This window comes from Castor canadensis, chromosome 3, assembly GCF_047511655.1.
Source record: "Castor canadensis chromosome 3, mCasCan1.hap1v2, whole genome shotgun sequence".
In the NCBI taxonomy this organism is placed as follows: domain Eukaryota; kingdom Metazoa; phylum Chordata; class Mammalia; order Rodentia; family Castoridae; genus Castor; species Castor canadensis.
The window spans coordinates 164494140-164518794 of record NC_133388.1 but is presented as its reverse complement, the minus strand read 5'-3'; the positions used below and the strand labels follow the sequence as shown (position 1 = coordinate 164518794).

General features: G+C 39.8%; 1 protein-coding gene across 2 annotated transcripts in view; it reads left to right on the top strand.

Moving 5' to 3' along the window:
* The window catches only part of Dpys (dihydropyrimidinase), a 76910-nt gene extending 60351 nt beyond the window's left edge, over nucleotides 1-16559 (top strand). For both annotated transcript variants that reach the window (XM_020167686.2, XM_074069025.1), the window contains exons 8-10: nucleotides 5091-5298; nucleotides 14603-14713; nucleotides 16162-16559. In XM_020167686.2, coding sequence (XP_020023275.1) covers nucleotides 5091-5298; nucleotides 14603-14698 — 304 coding nt within the window. In that variant the 3' untranslated portion in view covers nucleotides 14699-14713; nucleotides 16162-16559. The remainder of the gene's footprint in view (nucleotides 1-5090; nucleotides 5299-14602; nucleotides 14714-16161) is intronic.
* The last annotated feature ends 8096 nt before the right edge of the window (nucleotides 16560-24655 follow it).

The following is a 24655-nucleotide window of genomic DNA, read 5'->3' as shown; positions in this document are numbered from 1 at the left end:
ACACAGAAGAAAAAATCATGCAATCTTTTTATTTGATCATTTCATAGGCTAGAAGTATGGCTCTGTGGTAGAACACTTGCCTGGTCATTTCATGTTTATGAAGTACCATGTGCTGAGGATCAAACAACCCAGTTTCTGTCTTAAAGTGTGTGTGTGCCTCTTAGGAAAGAGAACTTCTTCAAGAGATCATTATAATACACTTAGATTGGGGTGGAGTACAGCTCAGTGGTAGAGAACTTGCCTAGCATGTGTGAAGCCCTGGGTTTAATCCCCAGCACAGCAAAAGCAAAAAAAAAAAAAAAAAAAAGGAAAAAGAAAACTTGTATAATTTTAAACTGTAAAGGAAAAAAATTACTTAGTTTCATCCTGAGTCATTGGGGTTGGCTTCTGGGAACTGTTTTCTTCTTCCAGTACTGGAGATCAAACTCAGGTCCCTGAGTTTGCTAGGCAAGCCCTCTAACACTTAAGCCATGTCCCCAGCCCTTTTTCTTTTCATACTTTTTTCAGATAATGTCTCCTGCTAACTTTGCCAAGGCTTTCCTTGGGCAGTAAATCTCTTTCCTCTACCTCCCATGTAGCTAGGTTTATAGACATTCACCACCGTGCCCATCCCAGAACCACAACTCTTAAACAAAAAAACTTTGTTGAGGCAGTTATAAAACATACTTGCAGGATACAAGGTGATACATGTATACATGATGTAATGATCATGTCGGGTGATTGTATGTCCATCTCCTCCAACAATGAGAATGTGGATTCCAGAGTAGAGTTTTGTGGAAACGAAAGGGGTGGAAGAAAGGAGGGCATTCAGGGCAAAGAGAAAAGCACGTGCAAAGATTCAGATGTGTGAAAGAGAATTACAGCTCTGGCTGGAAGGAGAAAGTTGGGTGACGAATGACACCCTGTCAGACACCTTCCACTGTGAAAGTGGAAGCACATTCTTTTTGCTGCTGGTGATAATGCCTAGAATTTGCATTTTGTGTTTATACGACTTCATTTACATAATGCCTTATTAGAAAGAATCTCTTAGATGTTGTTGTCTAATTGTCCTCTTTCTCTTGCTAACCCCAAGGCTGAGAAAGTCAAAGTAATGACCTTCATTTTGGGCAGGATGCAGAGAAATCTGATTTGATATTTTGCCATGTCAACCTCATTTTTTTTTTTTTATTGTGGTACTGGGATTTTTGAACTCAGGGCCTCACACTTGCTAGGCAGGTGCTCTACCACTTGAGCCACAGTCCCAGTTCCTGTCAACCTCATTTTAAAAAAAATCACAATTTAAGTCATAGAAATAGTTTAACAAGAATGCTGAGGATATTTTGAGTCCTCCGTATTCATTTTTCCCAGCCCACAAGAAACATGACTTTGTATATTTCGTTTTGTGTTTTTCCACATGTGTAGATTTTTCTTTGTAGATGTAGTGTGCATATTCTTGAAACCATGTTTTTCCATTTAGTATAAAATTATCAGGTATTTTTAGTTCTCCAGAGTATTCTAGTCTTTAACAAATGTCTAATATTCCATCAAAGAGTCATCAGAAAATTGCTATGCCTCAGTTTTTCAATATTTTAAACAATATTGTTGTGACAGTCTTTGTGTATAGAGCTTATTTCTTCTGTTAGGATATTTTCCTTAGAATTCCAGAAATTCCTACCTTTGGATTTCCTCTTTTTTCCCTTCCATAACCTTCTTGTACTTCAATAACCATTTCAGCATGAATTTTTAATTCATTTTACTTTCTACATATAGCAGCCTCACTAATGCACCAGTCCTTGCTGGTGGAGTGGCTCAAGTGGCAGAGTGCTTGCTTAGCAATCATGAGGCCCTGAACTCAAACCCCAGTACTGCCAAAAAAAAAAAAAAAAAACAAAACGAATGCACCAGTCCAAACATCTTTACGTTTCATCCTACAGTGGGAGCCCCCAGAGCTCTTGTCACTGGTGTAACTATGAATTATAGGCTGTGGCAATATTTGGTAGAGAGATTGTGATTGTCATAAAAGGTCACTGAAACTTGAAGGTCTAAACCCCCTGTATATCATTTCCTTGGTTGATTGATTAATTGAACTTGAATCTTTCACCACCAACTCATATTTCATCCTAACTCATTCTATGCTTAGTATCTTTTTAAACGTTTTTTCCATTTTCTCACTTTAGTGACTTACCATTTGAATAACACCTTTCTCCCTCTTCAATATTTGAGATTATTGTTTTATTTGTACTTACTATCTACTCATCAGTGATCTTTTAAATCTTTCCTTTATCTGTAAGCAAGCTCTTTTGTTGCAGCATATGTGTGGATTTGCATCACTATTATGACAATTAGAGCACAGGTCGGTTCCATCACCTATCCAAAACTCTTCCTATTACTTTGTAGTCACATTCACTCATCATGTCATGACCTCTAGCAATTTCACCCCGAGTATTTACAATAGAGAACTGTTCATACAACACACGTACCTGGATACTTACAGCAGTTCTAGTCATACTTATTAAAAAAAAAAAACTGGAAACAATACAAATGTCCTTTCCTTGGTGGAATGGATGACACAGCAAGGTACTGATTGGGATAACACTCAACAATGGAAAAAATGAACCATTAAAACGCAGGGCAGTTTGAATGAATCTCAAAGAGAACTATGTGGAATGAAAGAAGTTAGTCTCAAAAGGTTACATACTCTAAGCTTTCTTTGATATGACATTCTTAAAGAGAGAGAACTACAGTGATGGAAAACAAGAGTTAAAGCTGGGGGGCAGATGTGACTATAGAGGGATGGGAAGAGTTTTGGGTGCGGATGGAACTGTCCTCTGTTCTGATTTTCACTACAATGACATAAATCTATGCCTGTGTCAAAATTCATAGGCCTGCATCCCAAAACGCTGTTTTTATTGTAAATTTAAAAAAAAATTAAAAATCTGAGTTTTGTCAAACCTAGTCAAATGTTCTTTGATGTTATCTAACCCCTCTAAATCTCAATCTATTTCCCTATATACTGTAGAAGATACACTGTCCCTTGGAGAAGGACATCTTGTGAAGATGAAATACTTTGCAGATATTTCTCATTGAGAGCAGATTATTTTTGTTACTATCATCCTTGCTCCTTTAGGGAAGAGATTGGAGCCACTGAGTGTTTCAAATAAGAGAGTGACATGATCTGATTTTCATTTTTAAAAGATCATTCAAGCAGCTTTGTGGAGAGGGGAAGAGGGAGAACAAAAGGTGCTGGAGAATCCAGACGAGAGATGATGATGGTGTAGCACTGAATAGTTCCAGAGGAGAGGAGTGGAAGTGGGCAGGCTTGGGACTTTCTTAGTTTAAGGGATGTAAGGCCACCAAGCTTGGTGATAGTTTGAGGGGTGAGAAGATAGATGGTGTCATTTACTGAGATGAGAAACTCAAGGGAGGAACAAACTTGAGTGAGTGACATTACAAATCAAACATCCTTGTGGGCAGGGTGGAGTTGGAAACCAGTTAACAGTTGGATATAAGAGTCTGGAACCACAAAGCAGGCCAGTGTTACCTCGTTCATTTCAAGGACTGCAGCACACAACAGCTCAACCTTTCTGGATTAGGGCTGGGGGACCTTTGAGCTGCTCTTCCTTGGGCTCAGCTTAAAGCTTTAATAGTGCCTCTCTTTGACCTATCCCTGAGAAGAATAAGAGAATTTTCTACCAGATTTCAGTTTATACCCATACTGTTCACTGCTGCCAGATTTTTTTCTTTTCCACTTAACGAGATTTAAGGAGGCACCCACCATTCTAAATACCCAGCCTGAGAGTCACCAATCACATTTTTAATATTGGAAATTATTAATAAGCTACTGTGATAAAGCAATCCCACTCTGGGTATATATCCAAGGGAAATGACATCGATGTGTCCATAAGACATTCTCACTCCCACATTACTGCAGCATTATTCACAATAACCAAGATAGGTAATCAACCTAAGTTTCTACCAGAAGACGAATGGGTAATGAAAATGTGCATATATGTGCATGATAAAATACTATTCAGCAATAAAGAAAATTGAAATCCTACCATTTGTGACAATGTGGATAACCCTAGAGGACATTATGTTAAGTGGAATAAGCCAGGCACAGAAAGACAAATACTGTATGATCTCACTTGTTTGTCAAATAAAAAAAGTTGATCTCTTAGACATAGAGTGCAATGGTCACTGCTCAGGGCTGGAGTGGTTGGGAGTGTTGGGGAGATATCGGTCAAAGGCTATAGAATTTCAGATAGATCAGAGGAATAATTTCAAGAGCTCTATTGTACAACATAGTCAATATAACATATTGTATTCCTGAATGCTAAGAGAATAGATATAAGGCATTCTCACCACAAAAACAATGATGTGAGCTTGTGTGTTTTTTTATTAGCCAGATGTTTTTATACTTCAAAATGTCATGCAACAATGGCAAATCCATTCAACTTTACCTTACATTAAGATAAATTTACTGAAAGTAATGATAAATATTCAAATACATGACATAGAATATGCTAAGAGATTATATTTTCACCTATTTGGTTATTCCAATTTTCCTCACATTTCACAGACAAGGGGGAAAGTTTTCAATATCTATTTTTCCTTGATAGCTATCAAAAATAGTAATTGCCTCTGGGAATGCAGGGTCAAGAGTGGATTTGGGAAGGGTATTGAAAAAGCCTCTACTGTATGGTCACAAAGTAAAACTCGGTAGAGCTGGAGAACAGGTCCGCATCTTCACCAGAATGTTTAGAATGTTTCACAATTAAATCATGAAAAAAGAATGTTGTATTTTAGCACATAAAAATAATCTAAAAGCCTAAACATGGGAGATAGTGCCCTTTCCTCACCTGCTCTATCCTCATTCATCACCTTAAAGACTGATCTCTTAGGGTTCTCTCCTAGGAAATGTAATTACTTTGTAATGAAATCTTCATGCTATGTTCTATTCTGAAAGTCACTTGTTACAATGATAAAGTGATGACTTAACAGAATTGCTAAATTTTCCTCAAAGTCATTCTTCTTTTAATAATGTTATATACATCAAATGCACTGGTGGTGATCTATCTGGATCTTGTTTGTTGTTGTTTTTACAAACACAGGACTATCTCAGCAAAAACTCATCACCAGGCTGTTAACTTCAACATCTTTGAGGGCATGGTCTGCCATGGGGTGCCTCTTGTGACAATTTCAAGAGGCAAAGTGGTGTACAAAGATGGAGTTTTCAATGTCATGTCAGGAGACGGGAAATTTATTCCTCGTAAACCATTTGCTGACTATGTTTACAAACGAATCAAGCAACGAGACCAGGTGAGTCATTTCACAGGACTGTCACCCACCCCTGGATGTCTGGTTTGTTGGTGGTGGTGGTGATGTTGTCACATAACACTTAGTTTAATATCTCCTGTGTGTCAAGGGTGATGTAAGAGATTAAAAAGAAATATCAATTTTCAAAGAAAGAATCAGTGGGACGAATCCCTTTGCAGTCTGGTGTCTATTAGGGGTTTCCTGGTATTTTTTCCAGCAAGTTCAGAACCCACTGTAGGGACCTTTTGGCAATTGTGTTAGGTTGCTCTAAGATGTCCTAATAGATAAAAGTGCAGGAATTTTCCTAAAAGAAGCACCTGTGGGAGAAAATGGGAGGCCCCGGGTGGTAATTCAAATGTGACCCAGGAACGAAACAAGAAAGAGGGGCAAAAGTGCCCTTCACTGCCCTACAATCTAAGAGAGGTTGAGCACGCACTTTGGGAGACCTGGAGGCAAGTCACCTGTCTCCCAGCTATGGGTAGAGCCCACTCATTGGCTGGGAGCAATTACTGGAGGTGTAGCCTCTGTGCAAACCCTGATCTAGTTCAGAGCTCTCTCGGGTCCCTTGAAGAATTGTGCTCCCTTTGGTTTATAGGTCTGCAAGGTACACTCCCATGACTACCTGCCTGTGATGGGTTTTGGTGGGGAGATAGATCAAAATATGAATTCTACCTTGCCTTCTCAACTGCTTAGCTACATTGCTAACACCAAGTCCCCTGTCATCTTTGGGCTCAGTTTCCTCATCTGGAAAATGAAAACTTGCCTTCCTAACAAAACATAAATATATGTAAAATTTGGGTTTCACACATATGCACACAAATATATAATTTGGGTCAGAGGTCAGTAAATGTCAGTTCTGTCTTTTTGCTTTCCCATTTTGATGACTGAATCTGTAAGTAATAGTAATAGTTCTGGGTTCTAAAAGAGATGTGTCTTTTACATTTATCTTGTGCTTTCAAATGTTTAGTTTATACAGAGTTTAAGGTGGTTTTTAGATTTCACTATGCTTAAATGTACTAAAATATTAGAAATTTTCTGATTAAAAAAATTTAGATTTCTGTATTTAGGATTGAGGAGGAAACCTTGTGGTATCAATCCCACATAGCAAAAACAAGCCAGAGTTGCAAGGCTGGGCCCTAGAAAGGATGGGCTCTCTGATTTTCTCCCAGGAGGCCTCACCCATGTTCTCTGCCTGGCCTTGTGGGCTTTGTAGCCTTTAGATTCTGCTTCTCTCTCTTCTTCCCATTTCTCAAATGTGCACTTCTTTTCCTAAAAATCTCTGGCTGTTTTTTGACTCATTTCATTCAGTTCTTGTAGTCTCTTTGATTTCTCCTCTAATATGTTCTGAAAATTTTTTACTTTGTGGATTCTCAGAATCCATTACACACAATTCTTCCATTATTAACACTTCCTAAGGCTTTGATTAGGTAACGTGCTCTAGAATGCTTTCATGTCACAGAAATGCTACAATTCTATTTCTCTCTCTCTCTCTCTCTCTCTCTCTTTCTCCCTCCCTCCCTCCCCTTGAACTAGGGCTCAAATTTCACATGCTAGGCAAGTGCTTTACCACTGAGCTACATCCTGGCCCTACAATTCTTCTTTCTTCTTTCTTCCTTCTTTTCCTTCTTATTATTTCTCTTTTTTTTTTTCTTTTTCTTTTTAGCAGTATTGGAGTTTGAACTCAGGATTTCACACTTGCTAAGCAGGCATTCTTCTGCTTGATCCACTCCTCCAGCCCTCCTATAATTCCTTATATGGTGTATTTCAGTCAAAATAGATGCTGTTTAAGGTTGCAGTTCATTATGCTGTGAGGTTAATTTGTAACTGTTGACACTGATAGGTGACAGGTGGGTGGTAACTGTAAGAATCTCAGGTGTTTCTGAACATTTGTGTAGTAATACCAGCATGATGCTCAGGACTCTGTGCTGCAACCGCCCTGTGAGGCAAGCTTGTATCATTTCCTTCATCTTAAAGATTAGAAACTGAACTTTCAAGAAATTAAGAAACGTCTCCAAGTAACATAGGTGGTATATGGCAGGGAAGAACGTAAACCCTGGTTATCTGACTCCAAAAGCTGTACAGTTAAACAACAAACTATACTGTGGTGATATAAAGATTGAGTTAAATGAGGTAATGATAACTAAATTACTCAGCATTAAGTCTGAAGAGTCTTTCAAAACACCACTATCTGAATTGCAAGCATCGATGGCTGCTGGTTCACCCGTAAGGCTCTAGTAGTCACCCAGGGGATGGATGAAAAGAATGGATTTAGGAACTCACTGGGTGACAGATAATGTCACGCTTGAAGTGGATCCAATGCAAGGTGCTAGACCAACAGGGTCCCCATACTCCAACACCACACACTCACACACACACATACACACAGATCAGTCTTCTTTTTGTAGGGAAAATGTTTTGGGCAGCAGACATCACCAAATGACTGATTTCATGGTTCTCCTTTTCAAAGTATTTTTGGTTTTGTCGATAAAATTAATGTCTACTTCATTTTGTGTGTGTTGACTTTCAATTTTATGAATTATTTTAGCTTCTAAATATTTCCTTCTGATACCAACTTCTAGGCATTCAAGTGCATTATTGTTTTAAAATAACAATACATGATTATCACTATGATCATACATTGCTGTGAGAACTTGCTATCTGTCAGGAACTGTGTGAGCACTTTACAGCTTTTCTTTTACTTAATTCCCACATTCACATGAGGGTGCTCTCATTCCCATCTTATAGAATAGAAAGCTGAGCCTCATAAAAATGAAATAATTGTCCCTGGGCTAAGAAGTAAACATAAGAGCCAGGATTTGCCATAAGTTCTTTCTGATTCCTACTGTATCATGTGGTATCTGTAGAGACAAGAAAAAGAGGGAAATAATCATGAAACCCAAAACATGAGGAAATGCATTATTTAAAAAAGATGTTGGGAAAAATGTCAAACAAAATGAGTAAAATGAATTGAAGTACGGAAATTGGAACTATTTCAGAACCCCATTCTAATTAGGTAACGATAACTTGTAGAATAAAAATATTACACTGAAGTTCAGAAAAAGATTTATCAGTAATTCTAGATTTTAAGTTCCCATGATGCAGTCAGAGCTGTTTCTTTGATTTTCATTCAAAATACTCAGATTTCTTCAGGTCAGGATTTAGCTTAGTGGTAGCATGTTTGCTTAGTATGCACAAAGCCCTAGGTTCAATCCCCAGCACCCCAGAAAAGGAAAACTAAAATACTCAGGCTTCTTAGTGAATAGGGATATGAATTTGAAGATGGTCGGGAATGGCTCAGAATAGTTCTGCCACTCACCTGTCATCCTCCTGAGAGTTAATTACTTTCAATTAAGCATGGATTACATTGTTAGGTCAGTGTTTGCCCACTCCAGAGCTCACCTGGTCATGGTCAGAGTCTAAGTTCCCTCAGGAGAACATCTGATTCTTCCATGCTGGTACTTGGTACATCAAAGGCATTTGATAAGTTTATAAACTCCAAACTAAAGGAACAAAGGCAGTTGCTTTAGAAGAGTATAGAAAGTAGTTTAAATAAATTTACCCAGAATATTGACCTTGCCCCATCCCAGGGTGTAAGGTTACCCATGAACTAGATTCTTGTCCATGATTTTATTACAGCACCAAGCAACTAAAACTATTATTGGGTGTTGTGAGGGATTTTAAAAGAAAGACCAGGCATTTTTCACAAATTTGACAGCTTTGGGGAATTGTTATTTACTTCAAATTTTAGACAGCTGATCCTTACAGGAAAAATTTTTAAATCAGAAAATAAGACTTCAAACTTTATCTGATAAATATAGTGTAGATAAACATTTCAATTTTGTATAAAAAGTCATTTAAGAAAGAGTTGTAGAGGGACAGAAAGACAAATAAAAGGGAAAGGAAATGAAACTAATAGCAAGTTAGACATTTTAACAGATTCCTGAAAGAATAAAATTATATACTGTTAATCCTTTACCAAACAATGTATAGCTCTTTAATTTCAAATGAATTATATTTCTGGAATCTTTGTGTGTTTAGAGTGTTATAATTTCCACCAAAAATTGGATGTATGCATCCTTATCTAAGTCATCTCTTTTCCTCTTTTTTTTTTTCAGTTATAAGCAACTCCAAACTTTTCTGGAAAATACAGGTCACATTGGATTTTATAGAGAAATAAGAATAGCTTCTTGGAGTAATATATGGTTTCAGAATACTGCTGCCAAAGCTTTTAAACTAGGTTGTATCTTTGCAGCGATAAGCATAATTTGCCTTCTAGATAAGATAAAATTGAGTGGATGGCTGACTTGGTCCTTGAAATGGGTATTTTCCATTTCTGAAATAATAGTTTGTCAATGTCTTTCTCAAGGTATAGCTCAGAGAAAGTAATCTAAGACATATCACTGATGGCCATACAGTCCTAGTTTCCTCAGATTGATTGCTAATAATAGCAAAAGGTAATACATATGCTGAAGCAGGCTCATTTGGCTCACAAGAGACACTTGTGTGCATCTCTGCTGAAGTGCTCATTCAGAGATGTCACTTTAGTAGATTGAAAGCAGATATGGTGGGCAAATTTACACTACAGAAATAGGCAAGGCTATAAACTAGGATTTTATAGATGGTGAGAAAAGAAAGAGTAGAGCTGGTTACTGACATTTACCATAGCAATACTGGGTATACTACACTTTCTCAATATAGGTCAAGCATCCCTAACCCAAGAATCTGAAATCCAAAATGCTCTAAAATCTGAACGTTTTTGTGCACTGACTGACACAATGCATTGGAGAATCTCAGATTTAAAATTTTCAGACTAGGAATGCTCAACCAGTAAAGTCTATGCAAATATTCCAAAATCCAAGACACTTCTGGTCCCAAACATTTTGGACAAGGGATACTCAAGAGGCACTTTCTTTTCATGCTTTATCTAATCATTCAACATTCATTTAGTAAATATTTATTGACCATCAGTTAGATGTCAATCTTAGTTTAATTCTTACAACAACCCTGGAGATATGTAGTGGTGTTCCTGTTTCATAGATTAAGAAATAGAGTCTTACCACTACAGCATTAATTGCAACATTAATCCCTATTCAACGCATTGCCACCCACCTGCAATCCTCAGACAGGCTAGGGCTCTCCAGTGTCCCCACTGCACATAGCTCACTGACCTTCCAGCTGGTAAACTTATTACCAGAGGACCCAACCCTGACATGAGAGGGCCCAGGGTTGTTGCATTGTCCTTGAGCAATAGCTCATAGGGTAGGTTAAGGATGAAATGGAGACATGCGGTGTATTGTAAAATGCTATCAAACTGTATGCACTTTCATTGTAATAGGCCACCTCTGTTGAACCTGGGGGCTGCTCATGCTCTGACTCCCAGAGCCCTGGGTAGCATGGTGAACTTCATTAGGCCAGGCATGGGTTGCATCCTCAAGGAGAGCTATTTGATGTCAGGCCATCCACTGTTTGGTATTTGGAACTTCTGTAGTCTTCACTGATATTTTAGTATCTTAGCCTCCATGGGCAGCCTTGTGTCAGTAACTCCCCTGGGCCCTGGGAATTATTCTCTACTGGTCTTGCGATTTTCAGAAAATCTAGCATCCCAGCATCCTACTCCAGGCAGACAATAGAGTTAAATTTTCTATCAATTTACAACTTCCTCTTTCCCTGATCAGCTAACCGAAAGCATTTCTGCAATTATGCAGATATAATGATGATTGCAATTGATGCTTATTCATAGTGCCACATATGATATAATTCTCATTTTTGTCATTTTCTTAACTCATCACAGTGACAATTGTCATTAAATATTATGAACCCAAATTGAACTGTCATCTGCTAAAGTAATCCACCAGTATCCTGTTAACAGGTGAGGAGCCGTCTGTGCTTTCTCTGCCACTTAGGACAGCCTGTCACATGGTTTTACCCTAAGCCATTTTATTTGACTGTGATAGCATTAAGATGGAAACCACAGCTGTTGACATGTGGTCATCTAATCTTGACCAGCATGTACTGGGTGAAAAAGATAGTGCAACCCAGGCCAACTTCACAAAGGTGTACTTTCAGGACATTAGTGTTCTGAAAAAATTGTCAAACAATGTTAAATGTTACCCTCAGGCAACATTGCCCAGTAGCACGGCAAAATGCTTCAAGAAGTCTGACAGGCAGTGAAATGATTCTTCATTTCATCCCAGGCATGATTTGAGGTACCGAGGATGTAGCCATCAAGACAGCAACCCCATCCTACTTGTTTCAACTCTGGTTCCTGGTGTATAAGTCCTAGTTCTTCATGACACACTTTTATGTGTCTCTGCTATAGCCAGATAGACTTGGACAGAGGAATCTAGACATGGGGATAGATCAAGGCTGGAGAGAAAGTTGGAAATCACAGCACATAGATTTAAAACCACAGCTCTGGGGCCACGAATGAGAATGTGTTAGAGATGAAAGGAAGCTTCAGAAAGACTCGAGGTCCACCAACCTTCAGAGATCCAGAAAAGGAGAAACTAGCAAAGAAGCCCAAGAAAAATGACTAGTGAGGCAGGAAGGGAGGAGAACATGGAGCCCCAGAAGCCAAGAGAAGAAACAAGCTTGCTTTGTTCATCTCAGGTCCCTCTGATTGTTCATCCTGGTCTTCCTGTGTGTTTTATGCTGCAGGAACATCTTCTAAGAATTAAGGATACATGTAAGCTGGAAAAATTGGGGTAGAGTCTATGAGACCACTGTATTCATCTGGGATATGAGAGAAAGAAACCCACTTTATGTCTGAGCACTGAACACTGGTCCCTCCATGGGCTGGGGTCTATCTCATGCTGGGCACTTCACATTTCAGCTAGAGATTTGCCGTTGTCAATGGAGAACAGAAGAAAGACTAGTTTTCCTAAGAGTGCTGGGTTAAATCTATTTAAGAAAAAAATGTGCTGCTGAATTTCTTAATAATAGATTCTGCAGAGTGAGTGCCATCACTTTTCCATTTTGTCACAGTGAACATCTATTGAGGTTCTGAAATACAGAGTACAACGCCAGGGGTAAGAGGCAGCACAAGATGAATAAGATGTTTTTCTAACTAGCACAGAGCTTATGCAACCCCCTTATAAGGACGAAAACATTCAGAGGTTAAAAGTACTGGGGGACTTGAGATCAGAATTTAAATTGTCTTTGGTTCCTGTCAACTTACCTATCTAAGTGAGGGACTGTGAAATGTGGGACAGCAGAAGGCTCCTGAGAGAAGCTCTGTTTGTTTCGGAGGTGTCAGTGGTGACCAGGAGTGGTCAATGCCTCATGGCCATTCTGAAAGGAAACCAGACCCAGTCCACCTGGACCCTTGGAGGCAGACAGACAGTGAGACTGTGCAGATTTGACCTGACCAATCAGGTCAGACTTATGATTGACAAATGTGAGCAGAGGGACCAGTGAGGTTATACATCACTTGGTGGCACTGCTGTGGCCACTGAGCAACCAGAAAGCAGTTATTAGACAACCAGTAACCTGAGACCTGCCCACCAAAGGGCAGCTGTCCAGCAAGAAAGTTCATCCTGGAGAACAGATACACAGTGAAGTACAAGAAAGGATTATGGTGAAATTGAGTCAGCCCAGGCTAGGAGAACTCACACAAAGACGAAAGAAATCTTAGCTGGAAAGTGCTCCCTTCGAGAAAATTCTTTACTCATATTTATTATGCAGAAACAGAGCCATACATCAGCCCCCAGTCAGACAAATAAACAAATAACAGAACTGTTGTGTGCCATTACAGAGATCTGGCATGTGCCACGTGTAGTCGTAGATGTGGTAAGGGAAGGCAGCAGCATGGAGTCAGAGATATTTAGGTCAAAAGAAGAGGGCTTCCCAGCCCATGCAAGGGCCTGGGATTATGACCTGCCTGGCTCCGAGGAAGGCATCGGACCAGCTTGCAGAACAAGCCCACTTCCGAATGAGGGCAGTAGGCCCACATTTGATGACCCTGCCTGAATCACTGGTGTTGCAATCTGTTCCCAAGAAGCCCAGGATAGAACAAAAGGTAACAGTTGTACACAGCCAGCAGTAAAGGTGCAGGAGCTACTGCAGGAAGCAGGAGACAGAGCTGTTGCTGTGGAGGGGCACGCAACATACAGGAAGGTGTCACAAATATACACCCACTTGTGTCAGTTTCCCAGGAGTGCTCTGCTGCAGAAAAGACTGATGGTTGAACTGAAACAGACCCATGGGGTTTGCTGAATGTGAACACCAAGAGGAACAGACAGAAAACCAAAACCCTCTATGTGACAGGCAAGAAAGGGGTCAAAGGAAAGTGGAAAGAAATCTTGGTTTGCTTGCAAGGCGCTGGGTTATACCTGTTTATTACATTAAGTATACTTTCCTCTCTCAGAAGTCTCCACTTTTGGATGATAAATTATATGGACATCCTAGATTTAAGTGATACATCATGCCATCTGGCTTGGCAAGTGAAGCCAGTAGAGGAAGAAATGCAGGGACAAAGACCTGAAAGTTAGGATGTGGTCAGAGAGTTGAGGGTGAGTATAAGGTTTCAGGTGTGGAACCTCCAGGTGACCACAGTGTCCAGGGCTGAGTAGCAGAAATGGGAAGCTGGCCCTTCATTTCTGGGTGTCTGTGTTCCTCAAAATGCTGACAGGAGCAGGGTAAAGAAAAGGACTGACTGGATAGTGAGGCAGAATGGAGGTCCAGCAAAGCCTCTGAGCAGAGACACAAGACAGGGACAGGGATGGGCATGGCCTTGGGTCAGTGTGTACTTCAAGTTCCAGGGCTGTGTCTCTGTCTCACTCTTTGCTGTATCCTCTGTGTTCGGCAAAACATCTGGGCTGTGTGTCCATAAATGCCTGTTGAGTGATGAAGGAAATGCTTTGTTTCTAGAGATTCTCAAGTATCTGAGAGATGGCCTTATTCACCCCATTTCATGGATGAGGACACAGGCTTATGTGCAAATTGCTATATTCTGCAGCAAAAGTGCTCAGTGTGGGGGTGGTAGGAGAGGTACAGGAAAGCACTCTGGGAACACAGGAGAGTAGGACTGAAGCTAGAATGGTGGAAAGACTGTAGGATATGGTTTAGGACTCAGAAATTGGGGAGTAAGGGGCAGAGGCCCCAATGGAACATTCCCTGAGACTTGGATGCAGAGAGAACAACTCAGAGACCCAAAGTCACTGGGGAATACTGTGAGAGGGCAAGAGGGAAGGGGGCACTCGGTAAGTTCACACGGTTCTTTTTTGTTCTTTTTAATAAAGCTATGCTTAGCTTTGAATTCAGGAAGTCAATAAACCACAAGAGAGAAGGGAAATCTGTTCTGTTTCAGACCTGCGCACCTACCCCAGTGAAGCGTGAACCTTATAAAGGAGAAATCATCACATTGAAGTCCTCAGCTGGGACCAGGATGCAAGCTTACTCCTGACGTGGGTGCTGTGGGGTAAGGGTGTGGGCAAAGTGTTCCTGCCTGAGTGTCTGTATCTGAATATCAGCACATGAAATTAGCAACTCTTTATTCACAAGCCTTTGAAGAGTCCAAGGTCAGAGGCTTCAAAGTCATACAAGATTCAAGGACAATTGAACCAAGGGAAGACTGATAAAAGACCTGATGACAGAATTTTAGATGAGCGTTCTGATTGAAGAAGGCCTTGGGCTAGCTAGAGATTCATTCTCTGGAATGTTAGGGACATTAAACAGAGCCCTAAAGATTCTACTAAGAGCCCACAGCAGTAGGCTGGTAATATGCAGAGGGCCCGATTTCAAACAGGGAGCACTATTTTGTGGTCAATATTTATATAAACTTATTAGGACTTTATATGGAAAAATGAGTCTTTGTGTTATAAGTGCAATTATGTTCTAGAATTTAGAATGCATAAAAAATAAATCCCAAATTCAGGAAATAAATGAATTGTATCCTTAAAAAGGAAAACGATTTGATAGCATTTGATGTACTTTATCTCACCCTCAATTTTTGGAATAATACTAGAGATGTGATTATTTTTGCCAAGATGTTTGAGCAATTCATCCATTTCCTTCAGTCTTTTGACATGCAGAGCTTTCTTTTTTACTTAATTTTGTTTTCTTTTTGGTGGCACTGGTATTTGAACTCAAGGCTTTGCATTTGCAAAGCAGGCACTCTACCTCTTGAGCCACTTCAGTCCCAGAGTTTTCTTTTTTGGAAGCACCTCCTACCACCATCCTTTTCAACTTTCTTTTCTTCAATTGTTTTCTGGCCCTGCTCTGCTAGATCCCTATTTAATGACAATGGCTTTGCTATGGTTTTGACATCGCTACAACATCACTGACTTCATGAAATCTACACAACCTGTTGGTTTTGCAATTTCACTAGACTGGATTTTTCTATGTTTTCAGATGGTTCCACATTCAGCAGTCTGCAATGGTCTTGCTGGAAGTTGACCTGATAGATGGGGAGGGGACATTTGTGTGAGTTAGGGTACTGCTTAACAAAGGTCTGCCTTGCTACCTACTCAGGCACTGTGCATTTTCACTTTTTGACCACCTGTGCTTGCCTACACAAGCCCCCTTGCTGCAGGGATTTGGATAATGAACACTTGAATAACTCACTCCCACGTGCTGGGCTCTCATTGTTGAACCTTTCAGTCTTTACCAACACTATCAAGCCCCAAAGTTTCAGCCTTTCTGTCATTTTCAGATTACTGGAATTATTCCTCCAATTCAGGAAGATTTGTTTTTAAAAATTCAGAGGAAGATTAGCAAGAGAAAGAAATGCTACTGAATGCTATTAAAGGCGTTTGTGGGTGTTGGCTTAGTGTTTACTTTGATTAGAGCATTTCTTGGGGTTAGATTGATTCTGCCTGTCTTTGTGAGGGAGAATGTTACGCTGAGTCCCTTTCATTTTCTTCAAAGGTAAAATCAGAGCAAAAGATGCTGAAGCGCTCATCACAGCCCAGTACTGTCAGCCCGTGGAGAAGCAAGCCTTATTTCAACTCCCCAAGATCCTTTAGGAAAAATAATCGCTTCAGGCCTCTTTGATTTTCTTTCAGAAGCAATTCCTGTCTTCCTCACTGTGCCTTTGTGGCTGCGTAAGATTGAAGATATAAATGAATATTATTGTGATGGAAAGTCTTGTGAAGATTCACTGATGATACTTTAAAATATCATCTTTGCTTGCACCTAGACTTCTTTGAGTTTTCAAAAATCACTTTCTTGTTTAAAGTTTGTTTTTTAATGACTACATTTGTTTTAAAATAGCACTTTGATTTTACATTTTATTATAATTAATAAACATTGAGAGCTTCATTTTATATCCTGTTATCTAAATTATGTATGTTTCCTTCTAATTAGTGGGACTACCACTCTGGGGGTCAATTGTGACTAGAGAACATGATTTCCTGTGTGACGTGTGCTGGCATCTCCTGAAGATCAGGTCCCCCCCCTTTATTTTTTTCTGACAAAACAGTCATTTGTTCAATAACAGGAGAAACAAATATCAAGATGAAATACATCCCATTGACGATAGCACAATGAGTCAAATTTAGTCATTTTTTTCTTCATTTTTTATTGTTGTGCAGGGTGTGGGTACATTGTAGCATTTATAAAGTTCTTACAATGTATCAAATATATCATACTTGAATTTACCCCTCCACCATTCTCCTTTATCCCTTCTTGCCCCCATTCCTGGAACAGTTTCAACAGGTGTCATTTTTCCATTTACATACATGTGTACACAGTATTTGCACCATATTCACCCTCCCACGCCCTCCCTACCCCCCTCCCCCTCCCCCTCCCATTGGTACCAACACTCCCAGGCAGGACGTGCTCAGGTGTAGCAGATCTCCTGTGATCAAATCAGTTGCTCAATTTATAACAAGTCCAAGGTAAACTACCCAATCACACTGATGAGTTCAGTATGTAAGGGGTTAAGTGGAGTTAGCATGGCTGAAAGATGCCACATTGACACCTTCATTCCCTGCCCTCACCAGGCTGTGTGGTGACCTTCTGTGTGAGCAGAGAGGCTGAGCTTCTGTTTCTCCTACCGGGTAAGTAGGCCAAGAGGGATATTTAAACATGGAGTAAAGTCAGGGCAGTTATGCTCTTGTGGGTGTATCAACTCCTGACATGTGCACTTAGCTCAGAGGTGTGTTTGCACACTTAATAAAGAGCAGTAGAAACCCAGCGTACACAGCTATATTTGTTTTGAGCATACTGAAGAAAGGCTGATGAGCTGCACCTGAAGAGGAACCTTCTAATTTCATTATAAGACAGCTCTTTTTTCTCAGGTTAAAGGATACCTTCAAATATTTTGTTATCATTTCTCTTCAGCTTTGGTTGACAGTGGAAACTCCATGACAGAACTACTGAATCCTCTGCCTGCAGAAAATTAAATTGCTCTCTCTCCCAGAAGCCGTTGCCCCTCATCCTCTAGTGTTCAGCTGAAATGTCACCCCCTCACAGAGGCTTTCTGAGATCCAACACCAGGATCTCACTACACCATACCAGGGCCCAGCACAGGCTGTATCACAGCCTCATCTCGTATACCATGCAGTGGGCACCCTGTATCTGTGGGTTCCACACTCCTGGATTCAAAAATACTTGATCTTGTATTATAAGTAATATAGCGATGAGTTAAAGCATAAGGGAAGACGTGCATAGGTTAGCTGCAAATAAGATGCCATTTTATACAAGGGACTTCGGCATCATCAGATTTGGGGATCTACAGGGGTCCTGGAACCAATTCCCCACAGATGCCAAGGGACAACTGCAATTACCTGCTTTACTTCTCTGTCTCCTCCAGGAAATTGAAAGCTCATGCAGGGTGGGGCCTGTCTGGTTCACTATACTCCCTGCCCCAACGCCAGCATCTGGCAGAGAGCCTGGCAACTGATGGGCATTCAGTGCATACTTATTAATTTTTAAATAAAAGGGGAAATGAAGGAGTTCCTGCTGTAACTTGATGAAGTTAGAGAGCTGTCAACAAAACAGAGACAAGCTTTGTGGAGTATTTCAGCACAAGAACTTTAAGGGGAAAGCATGGGGTCGTTATCTATTTGATAGGTCTATCTGGGAGAAGGAAAAGCCACAGGATTCTGCTCCAACAAAGCCATTTGAAATGTATATGGGACTCCCTTTGTTGCTTTTATTAGATTTTGTTGCCAACATTTTTGTAAAGACATATTCTAAATAATAATATAAAAGGCAATGAGAAAACTATTGATTTAAGCACTATCGATATTTAATGTCATATTTTCCAAGATTGCTGCTGATGTATAGGTAAGATCTCTGTCACTAAACAAATCCCTTTTGATGTGGTATCTATACACAATGGAATTTTATGCAGCCATGAAGAAGAACGAAATGTTATCATTGGCTGGTAAATGGATGGAATTGGAGAACATCATTCTGAGTGAGGTTAGCCTGGCTCAAAAAACCAAAAATCGTATGTTCTCCCTCATATGTGGACATTAGATCAAGGGCAAACACAACAAGGGGATTGGACTTTGAGCACATGATAAAAGCGAGAGCACACAAGGGAGGGTGAGGATAGGTAAGACACCTAAAAAACTAGCTAGCATTTGTTGCCCTTAACGCAGAGAAACTAAAGCAGATACCTTAAAGCAACTGAGGCCAATAGGAAAAGGGGAACAGGTACTAGAGAAAAGATTAGATCAAAAAGAATTAACCTAGAAGGTAACACCCACGCACAGGAAATCAATGTGAGTCAATGCCCTGTATAGCTATCCTTATCTCAACCAGCAAAAACCCTTGTTCCTTCCTATTATTGCTTATACTCTCTCTACAACAAAATTAGAAATGAGGGCAAAATAGTTTCTGCTGGGTATTGAGGGGGGGAGAGGGAGGGGGCAGAGTGGGTGGTAAGGGAGGGGGTGGGGGCAGTGGGGAGAAATGAACCAATCCTTGTATGCACATATGAATAATAAAAGAAAAATGAAAAAAAAATTCCTAGAGGCAGACACTGCTAGCTCATGCATATAATCCTAAATATAATTTATAGATGTGTAAAAAAAACAAATCCCTTTTGAGGTCTGTACAAAGAACACCACATGGAGTGAGTAGAATGTTTTTCTTCCTGTTCACCTCCTATTGCCTATTTTCTCTAATTAGCACCAGGGTGCAAGAGAAGGGTAAGCTCTAACCTTGGATCCTCATTTTCTTACATGCAAGGCCTTGAGCAACTTTTAAAATTAAAATATGAGGTTATTGGGACATACAAAAAGATGAAAGTTAGCATAACCACCCTTATCTTCTCATCACTGGTTTAAGAAATAAAACTTCACCAATACAGTTGAAATCCTCTGTGTTCCTCTCTCTGTTCTTTTCCCCTTTATGCCCAAGGTGGTCACACCCTTGGTCTAGTGTTTCCTTCCCATACACATCTTTTATGTGTATTTGGTATGTATGCCCAGCTCTCTAAGCATTATTTTATATGTGCTTACCCCTTCTAGAAAGCATTGTATGTTATTTTTTGTAGTCAATGTGCTTGGGAGTTACTTGTTTCAATGGGTCTAGCTCTAGTTAGTTTTCTTGCTACATGGCAGACTATCTGTAACTCTAACATGAGCTATTTACCCATGCTCTTGTTTGATGAGTACTTAAGTTGTTTCTGCTGTCTTGCTGTCACAAACAACATGGTATAAACATTTTAGCAAAAGCCTCCCTGTGTAGATAGTATCTCTCTTCAGTATAAGAAGTGGAACTGATAGATCCTAAGGTGTACCCATTCTTGCAAATTGTTCTCCAAAGTGGTCAGTTATGTCCTCAGTAACAGAGTTTATGAGTTTCTATTTCTTCACATTCTCACCAAGACTAGACATTGTCTCATTTATTAATTTTGCCAATCTGATGCTCCCAAAGGCATCTCATTGGAGTTTAAATTTGCATTTTCTGGAATGCTAATGAGGCTAAGCTCCTTTTCCTTGTGTAATTTAATTGATTGTCTTAAGATTTGCCATTTACTAGAGAAGAATGATAATGATAACAGAACCTGCCCTTTCCATAGGATGTTGTGAGGACTATAAAGCCCAGACTGTATGGTCAGCAAATGCTAGCTAAATTACTCTGATTACTGTGCTAATGACAATATGATGAGTTAATAATGACATGCTATCCAGAAAGGCTGAGCTCTTCTGTTTCTATGGAGAAGCTTACCAAGCATGGGAGTGCCAACCCATTGGCAGCAACAGAGGCATAGAAGCCAATAGTGGGAGGATGGGGGAAGCCTGGGCACAGGGTTAAAAACTTCAGGTGGGCCTGAAGATGTCATTGGGCATGGTGGCTAGGGTGTGGGCACAATGAGTAACTGAGCATGAATACATCTGGAAATGTGAGGATGGGTAGAGTCTGGCTCTCAAGTGGCACCTGTAGGTTCAGTATGGAGACAGCTACAACTGGAACCTCTTCTTCCAGTTTTGTCTATATAGGAGGTAGCACTGTGGGCTTGTCACAGGCTTTAAACTCTCAAAAGCTGCATTTGAACCAGTCAAGCAAGATAACTAAACTCCCTAAGCCTCAATTCCTCTATTGATAAAATGGGAATACAGTAACTAATACCACCTCGTTTGCAAGGATGGTTGAAATGACAAGTAAAGCTCCTGGCTCTCCATCAATAGTAGGTCAGATTCATCCTCTTATCCTGCCCTTCCCCCACATGACTTTCACTCTCTTCTTGCCAATCTACCTAATATTGAGCCCCCTGAAGGCACAAATGTGTTGGTTATACTTCTTTTGGTCAAACCCATTCTCTCCCTTTACTTCTTTTTGGAGAATATCTGTGGGCAATTGAGGTTTTTATGTTTCATTTTAAGAGTAGTGGGTCCTTCATTTATTAAGCACCTGCTGTTTATAAACCACAGAACCAAATCCCTTAGTTTGTTTGGTGTTGGTCCTCAAATGACTCACACACTGAGTGGCACAGAGAAGCGCTGAGCAAATCCTTGTTGAAGGAATGAAATAATCTTAGAAGTAGAAGGTGGTGAAAGAAGAGGAAGAAGAGAGAGATATTCATGGATAAAAAGTAACACTGCCACAAATCATGATTTGTGTTCATGGCCAACACTGAATTTGTCTTAAGAGCGATCCAGAGTGAGTCACTGGCATTTATAAAAATATAAACTGCATTGGGGTCTGGCCTTTGGGACTCTGGGCAAGGGTGTTTGCATAACAAGCTGGGAGAGTAAGGAAGCATTAGCAGGGCTTTTACAAATTGTGCTTTTTTTTGCCTTATGATAGGATGTAGTATCCACAAGAAACAAGATCTTTGACTTTTTCTTTAATGAAACTTTAAATGTGCTCAATAGATTCTTGAGGATAACACTAATTAGGCCCTTATTATGTACTGAGGACCACTACTAATGTCTACGTAGACTGTCATTTAATTCTCTCTGCAATATTATGAGATAGTATTATTATTCTCATTTAACAGATGAGAAAACAAAGGCTGAAAGAGGTTAAGTAATTGCTCAAAGATACTCAGCTGGTTATTGCGTGGGCCAGAATGTAAATCTTGGTCCATTTGACTTCTTGTGACCATTCTAGTTTATTCCTTAGTCAAGATTTGGGGGGAAAAAAACCTACTCTGAAGGATGTACAGTTGCCTGAACATCATTGGCACTCAGAAGAAAATAATAGTAATATGCATTTTTAGAGTTTACCTATATAAATGATTTTCTGAAATCAGTGAAATTATACTTGATTCCTTATAAGAAATCTAATACTAAGGTAAAGACATTTCTCTTGGAGTGGAGTGGTCTGAAGGTTGGTTTTACTTCTTTCATGCATTTTATTTGAGAGCATTAGATCCAGATTTAATGGGTTTTTTTCTTTTTAAACCTAATGGTTTAAATGGGAGCCCAGTGGGAAGTGATGAAGTGATGGGTGGGAGTAACTCATGGTATGGACAGCTTCTGAATTAGCTCTTGGTCAAGTGCCACAGACCATTGGAATCTGGCCATGGTCAGGCCTCCAGTTATTGGGGGCTGCCTTGAAGCGGTGTCAGTCTGGCACTCTATTCCTGAGCTCCCTTACCATGGCGTAACTCCCATGATGCAAAGTGGGATTGACTCCAGTAATCCCGTGTTTGTCCAAGCTCTGCACTACTTGCTTATGTGGCAAGTGCAACATATAGATCTGCCCTGAGCCTTCACATCTTCATCTTCCATAGTTCAAGGTGTAGCTGGCCACAGAATCTAGAACCAACTAAACTGACTGGGTTCAAAACTTCCCTCAGTCACTTACCACCTATGTCATTTAGGCAAATGACTCAAATTTTCCTGCATTCACATGTCCTATCTGTAAAATGAGGAATAATATACCTACTTTCTAGTATTTTGGGGGAGAATTAAATGTGAGAAGTCAAAGGACTTAACATTGTGCTGAATGTCAAGTAAGCCTTCCGTCAAAGTTTACTACTATTATTTCTTTGAGCTTAACTGCCTTATTGTTCTACCTTAAAGCAGAATGAATCCAACTAAAGTCATCTTAGACAACTATTAAGCAATTACTCCATAGTTCAGTTACAAAAACAGACTAAAACTGAAACACAAACTTTCTGCAAAAGAGATTGCCTAACTATTGACTATTATTTTCCTATTTATTCTGTGGGTCCCCTGATTTAAAGACTGATAACATATTAACCTGAAGGGCACAGAAGCACTTGCCCCTACCCCAGTAATTTATGCAACCACTTGAGAAATAAACTTTACTGTTTTCTTTTCAAAAGTCAGTTAAGCACATCTTTCAGTCTCATAAAAAATATCATTGAGAACATTTATTCCTCAAACTTGTGTTAGAAGAGAAACAGTGAGAAAGCAAGAGTTGTTTGCTGGGTGAAATCTTCATTATATTCAAACATGAATCAGATTTAAACTTTATTCAGATAAAAAATCAGAGCATAAAAGAGATTTTGATCTGGAAAATCCTTTTAACCCTATGTATATCACAGAGATCAGCAGGCTGAGCCTGTGTGGCTCTGTGTTCTACTCCTCCCTCCACTGTTCATTATGTGCTCCTGCCTTTAGGCAACCAAATATTTACTGAGTGTGTAATATGTGCCAGATATTGGCACAAGAGATAAAATTGTGCAAAAATGCAATTTGCATGTATAGCTGTAGTGCCACAAAGCATAGTACTGTAAAGTGAGAGCCACTGTGATTATTTTCACATACTAGCATTGACCTCTCTGTAGCATTTCCTCACTGCCGCAAGTCATACCTTTCATTTTCTCTTTATTCCACAACACAACTATGATGGGCAAATTCACAGCTATTCTCGAGTGTCTAACACAGAACCAGGCACACAGTAAAAAGACGGTTGGTGCTTTTTGAGTATTTATACTGTTCAACAATGATCACTGTGAAACAGAATTAGCATAATTAAAAATATTTGGGAATCTCTTGAGGATGGAACCAGCTCTTCTCTGTGAGTATGGGTCCTTGCATGTGTTGTTGGGCTTTGGGAGGTGGGAGCAAGAGAGTTTGGTAATAAATCAATAAGTTTTGCCTTTTTGCTTTATTCTCTGTCTGATCAAAGTCACAAAGAAACTCTTGACTTTCATAGTCTGTTCCCAGTTTCTATTGAACTTGGTACATAATTCTCATAACCATGAGCCATGGATATTCTGAGAGAGTCGGGACTTCTAACATTCCATAGCCTTGTTCCCACCAGAGTCCTTGCCTTGACAGATACTCTGAAAGGGTTGAGTTTGGCTAAAGTCACCAGTTCTACTCTCTTGGAAGGGTCCCTACCATGTGCCAGTCTCCCCAACTGGGCTACAAAATTCTCCTACACAGAGACCATGTCTTATTCATCTTTGCATTTCCGGTGCCTAGTGTAATACCAGGCAGACAGGCCCAGCTGAGGAAGACACATGAGTGGTTCATCAATAAGTGAAACGGAATTACCACATGACCCAGCAATTCCACTCCTGGCCACATAACCCCAAATTTTGAGAACAAGCATTCAAAAATCTGTACACAAATGTTTATAGCAGCATCATTCATCATATCCAAAGGGAAGAAACAACTCAAATGTAGAACAACTGTTGAACAGATAAACACAACGTGTTATAGCCATGCAATAAAATATTATTCTGTTACAAAAAAGAATGAAGTGCTGATACATGCTACACATGAGTGAACCTTGAAAACATGATGCTATATAAAAGACGCCAGACACAAAAGACCAAATATTGTCCTGATGCATTTAGATAAAATGTCCAGACCAGGCAAGTGTATGGAGACAGAAAATAGATTAGGGGTTTCTGGGGTCTAACACAAGGAAGTAATAGGGCATGACTGCTTAATAGAGATGGAACTTATTTAGGTGATGAGAGAAATGTTCTGAAATAGAAAGTGATGATGGCTGTACAACACTATGAATATATGTG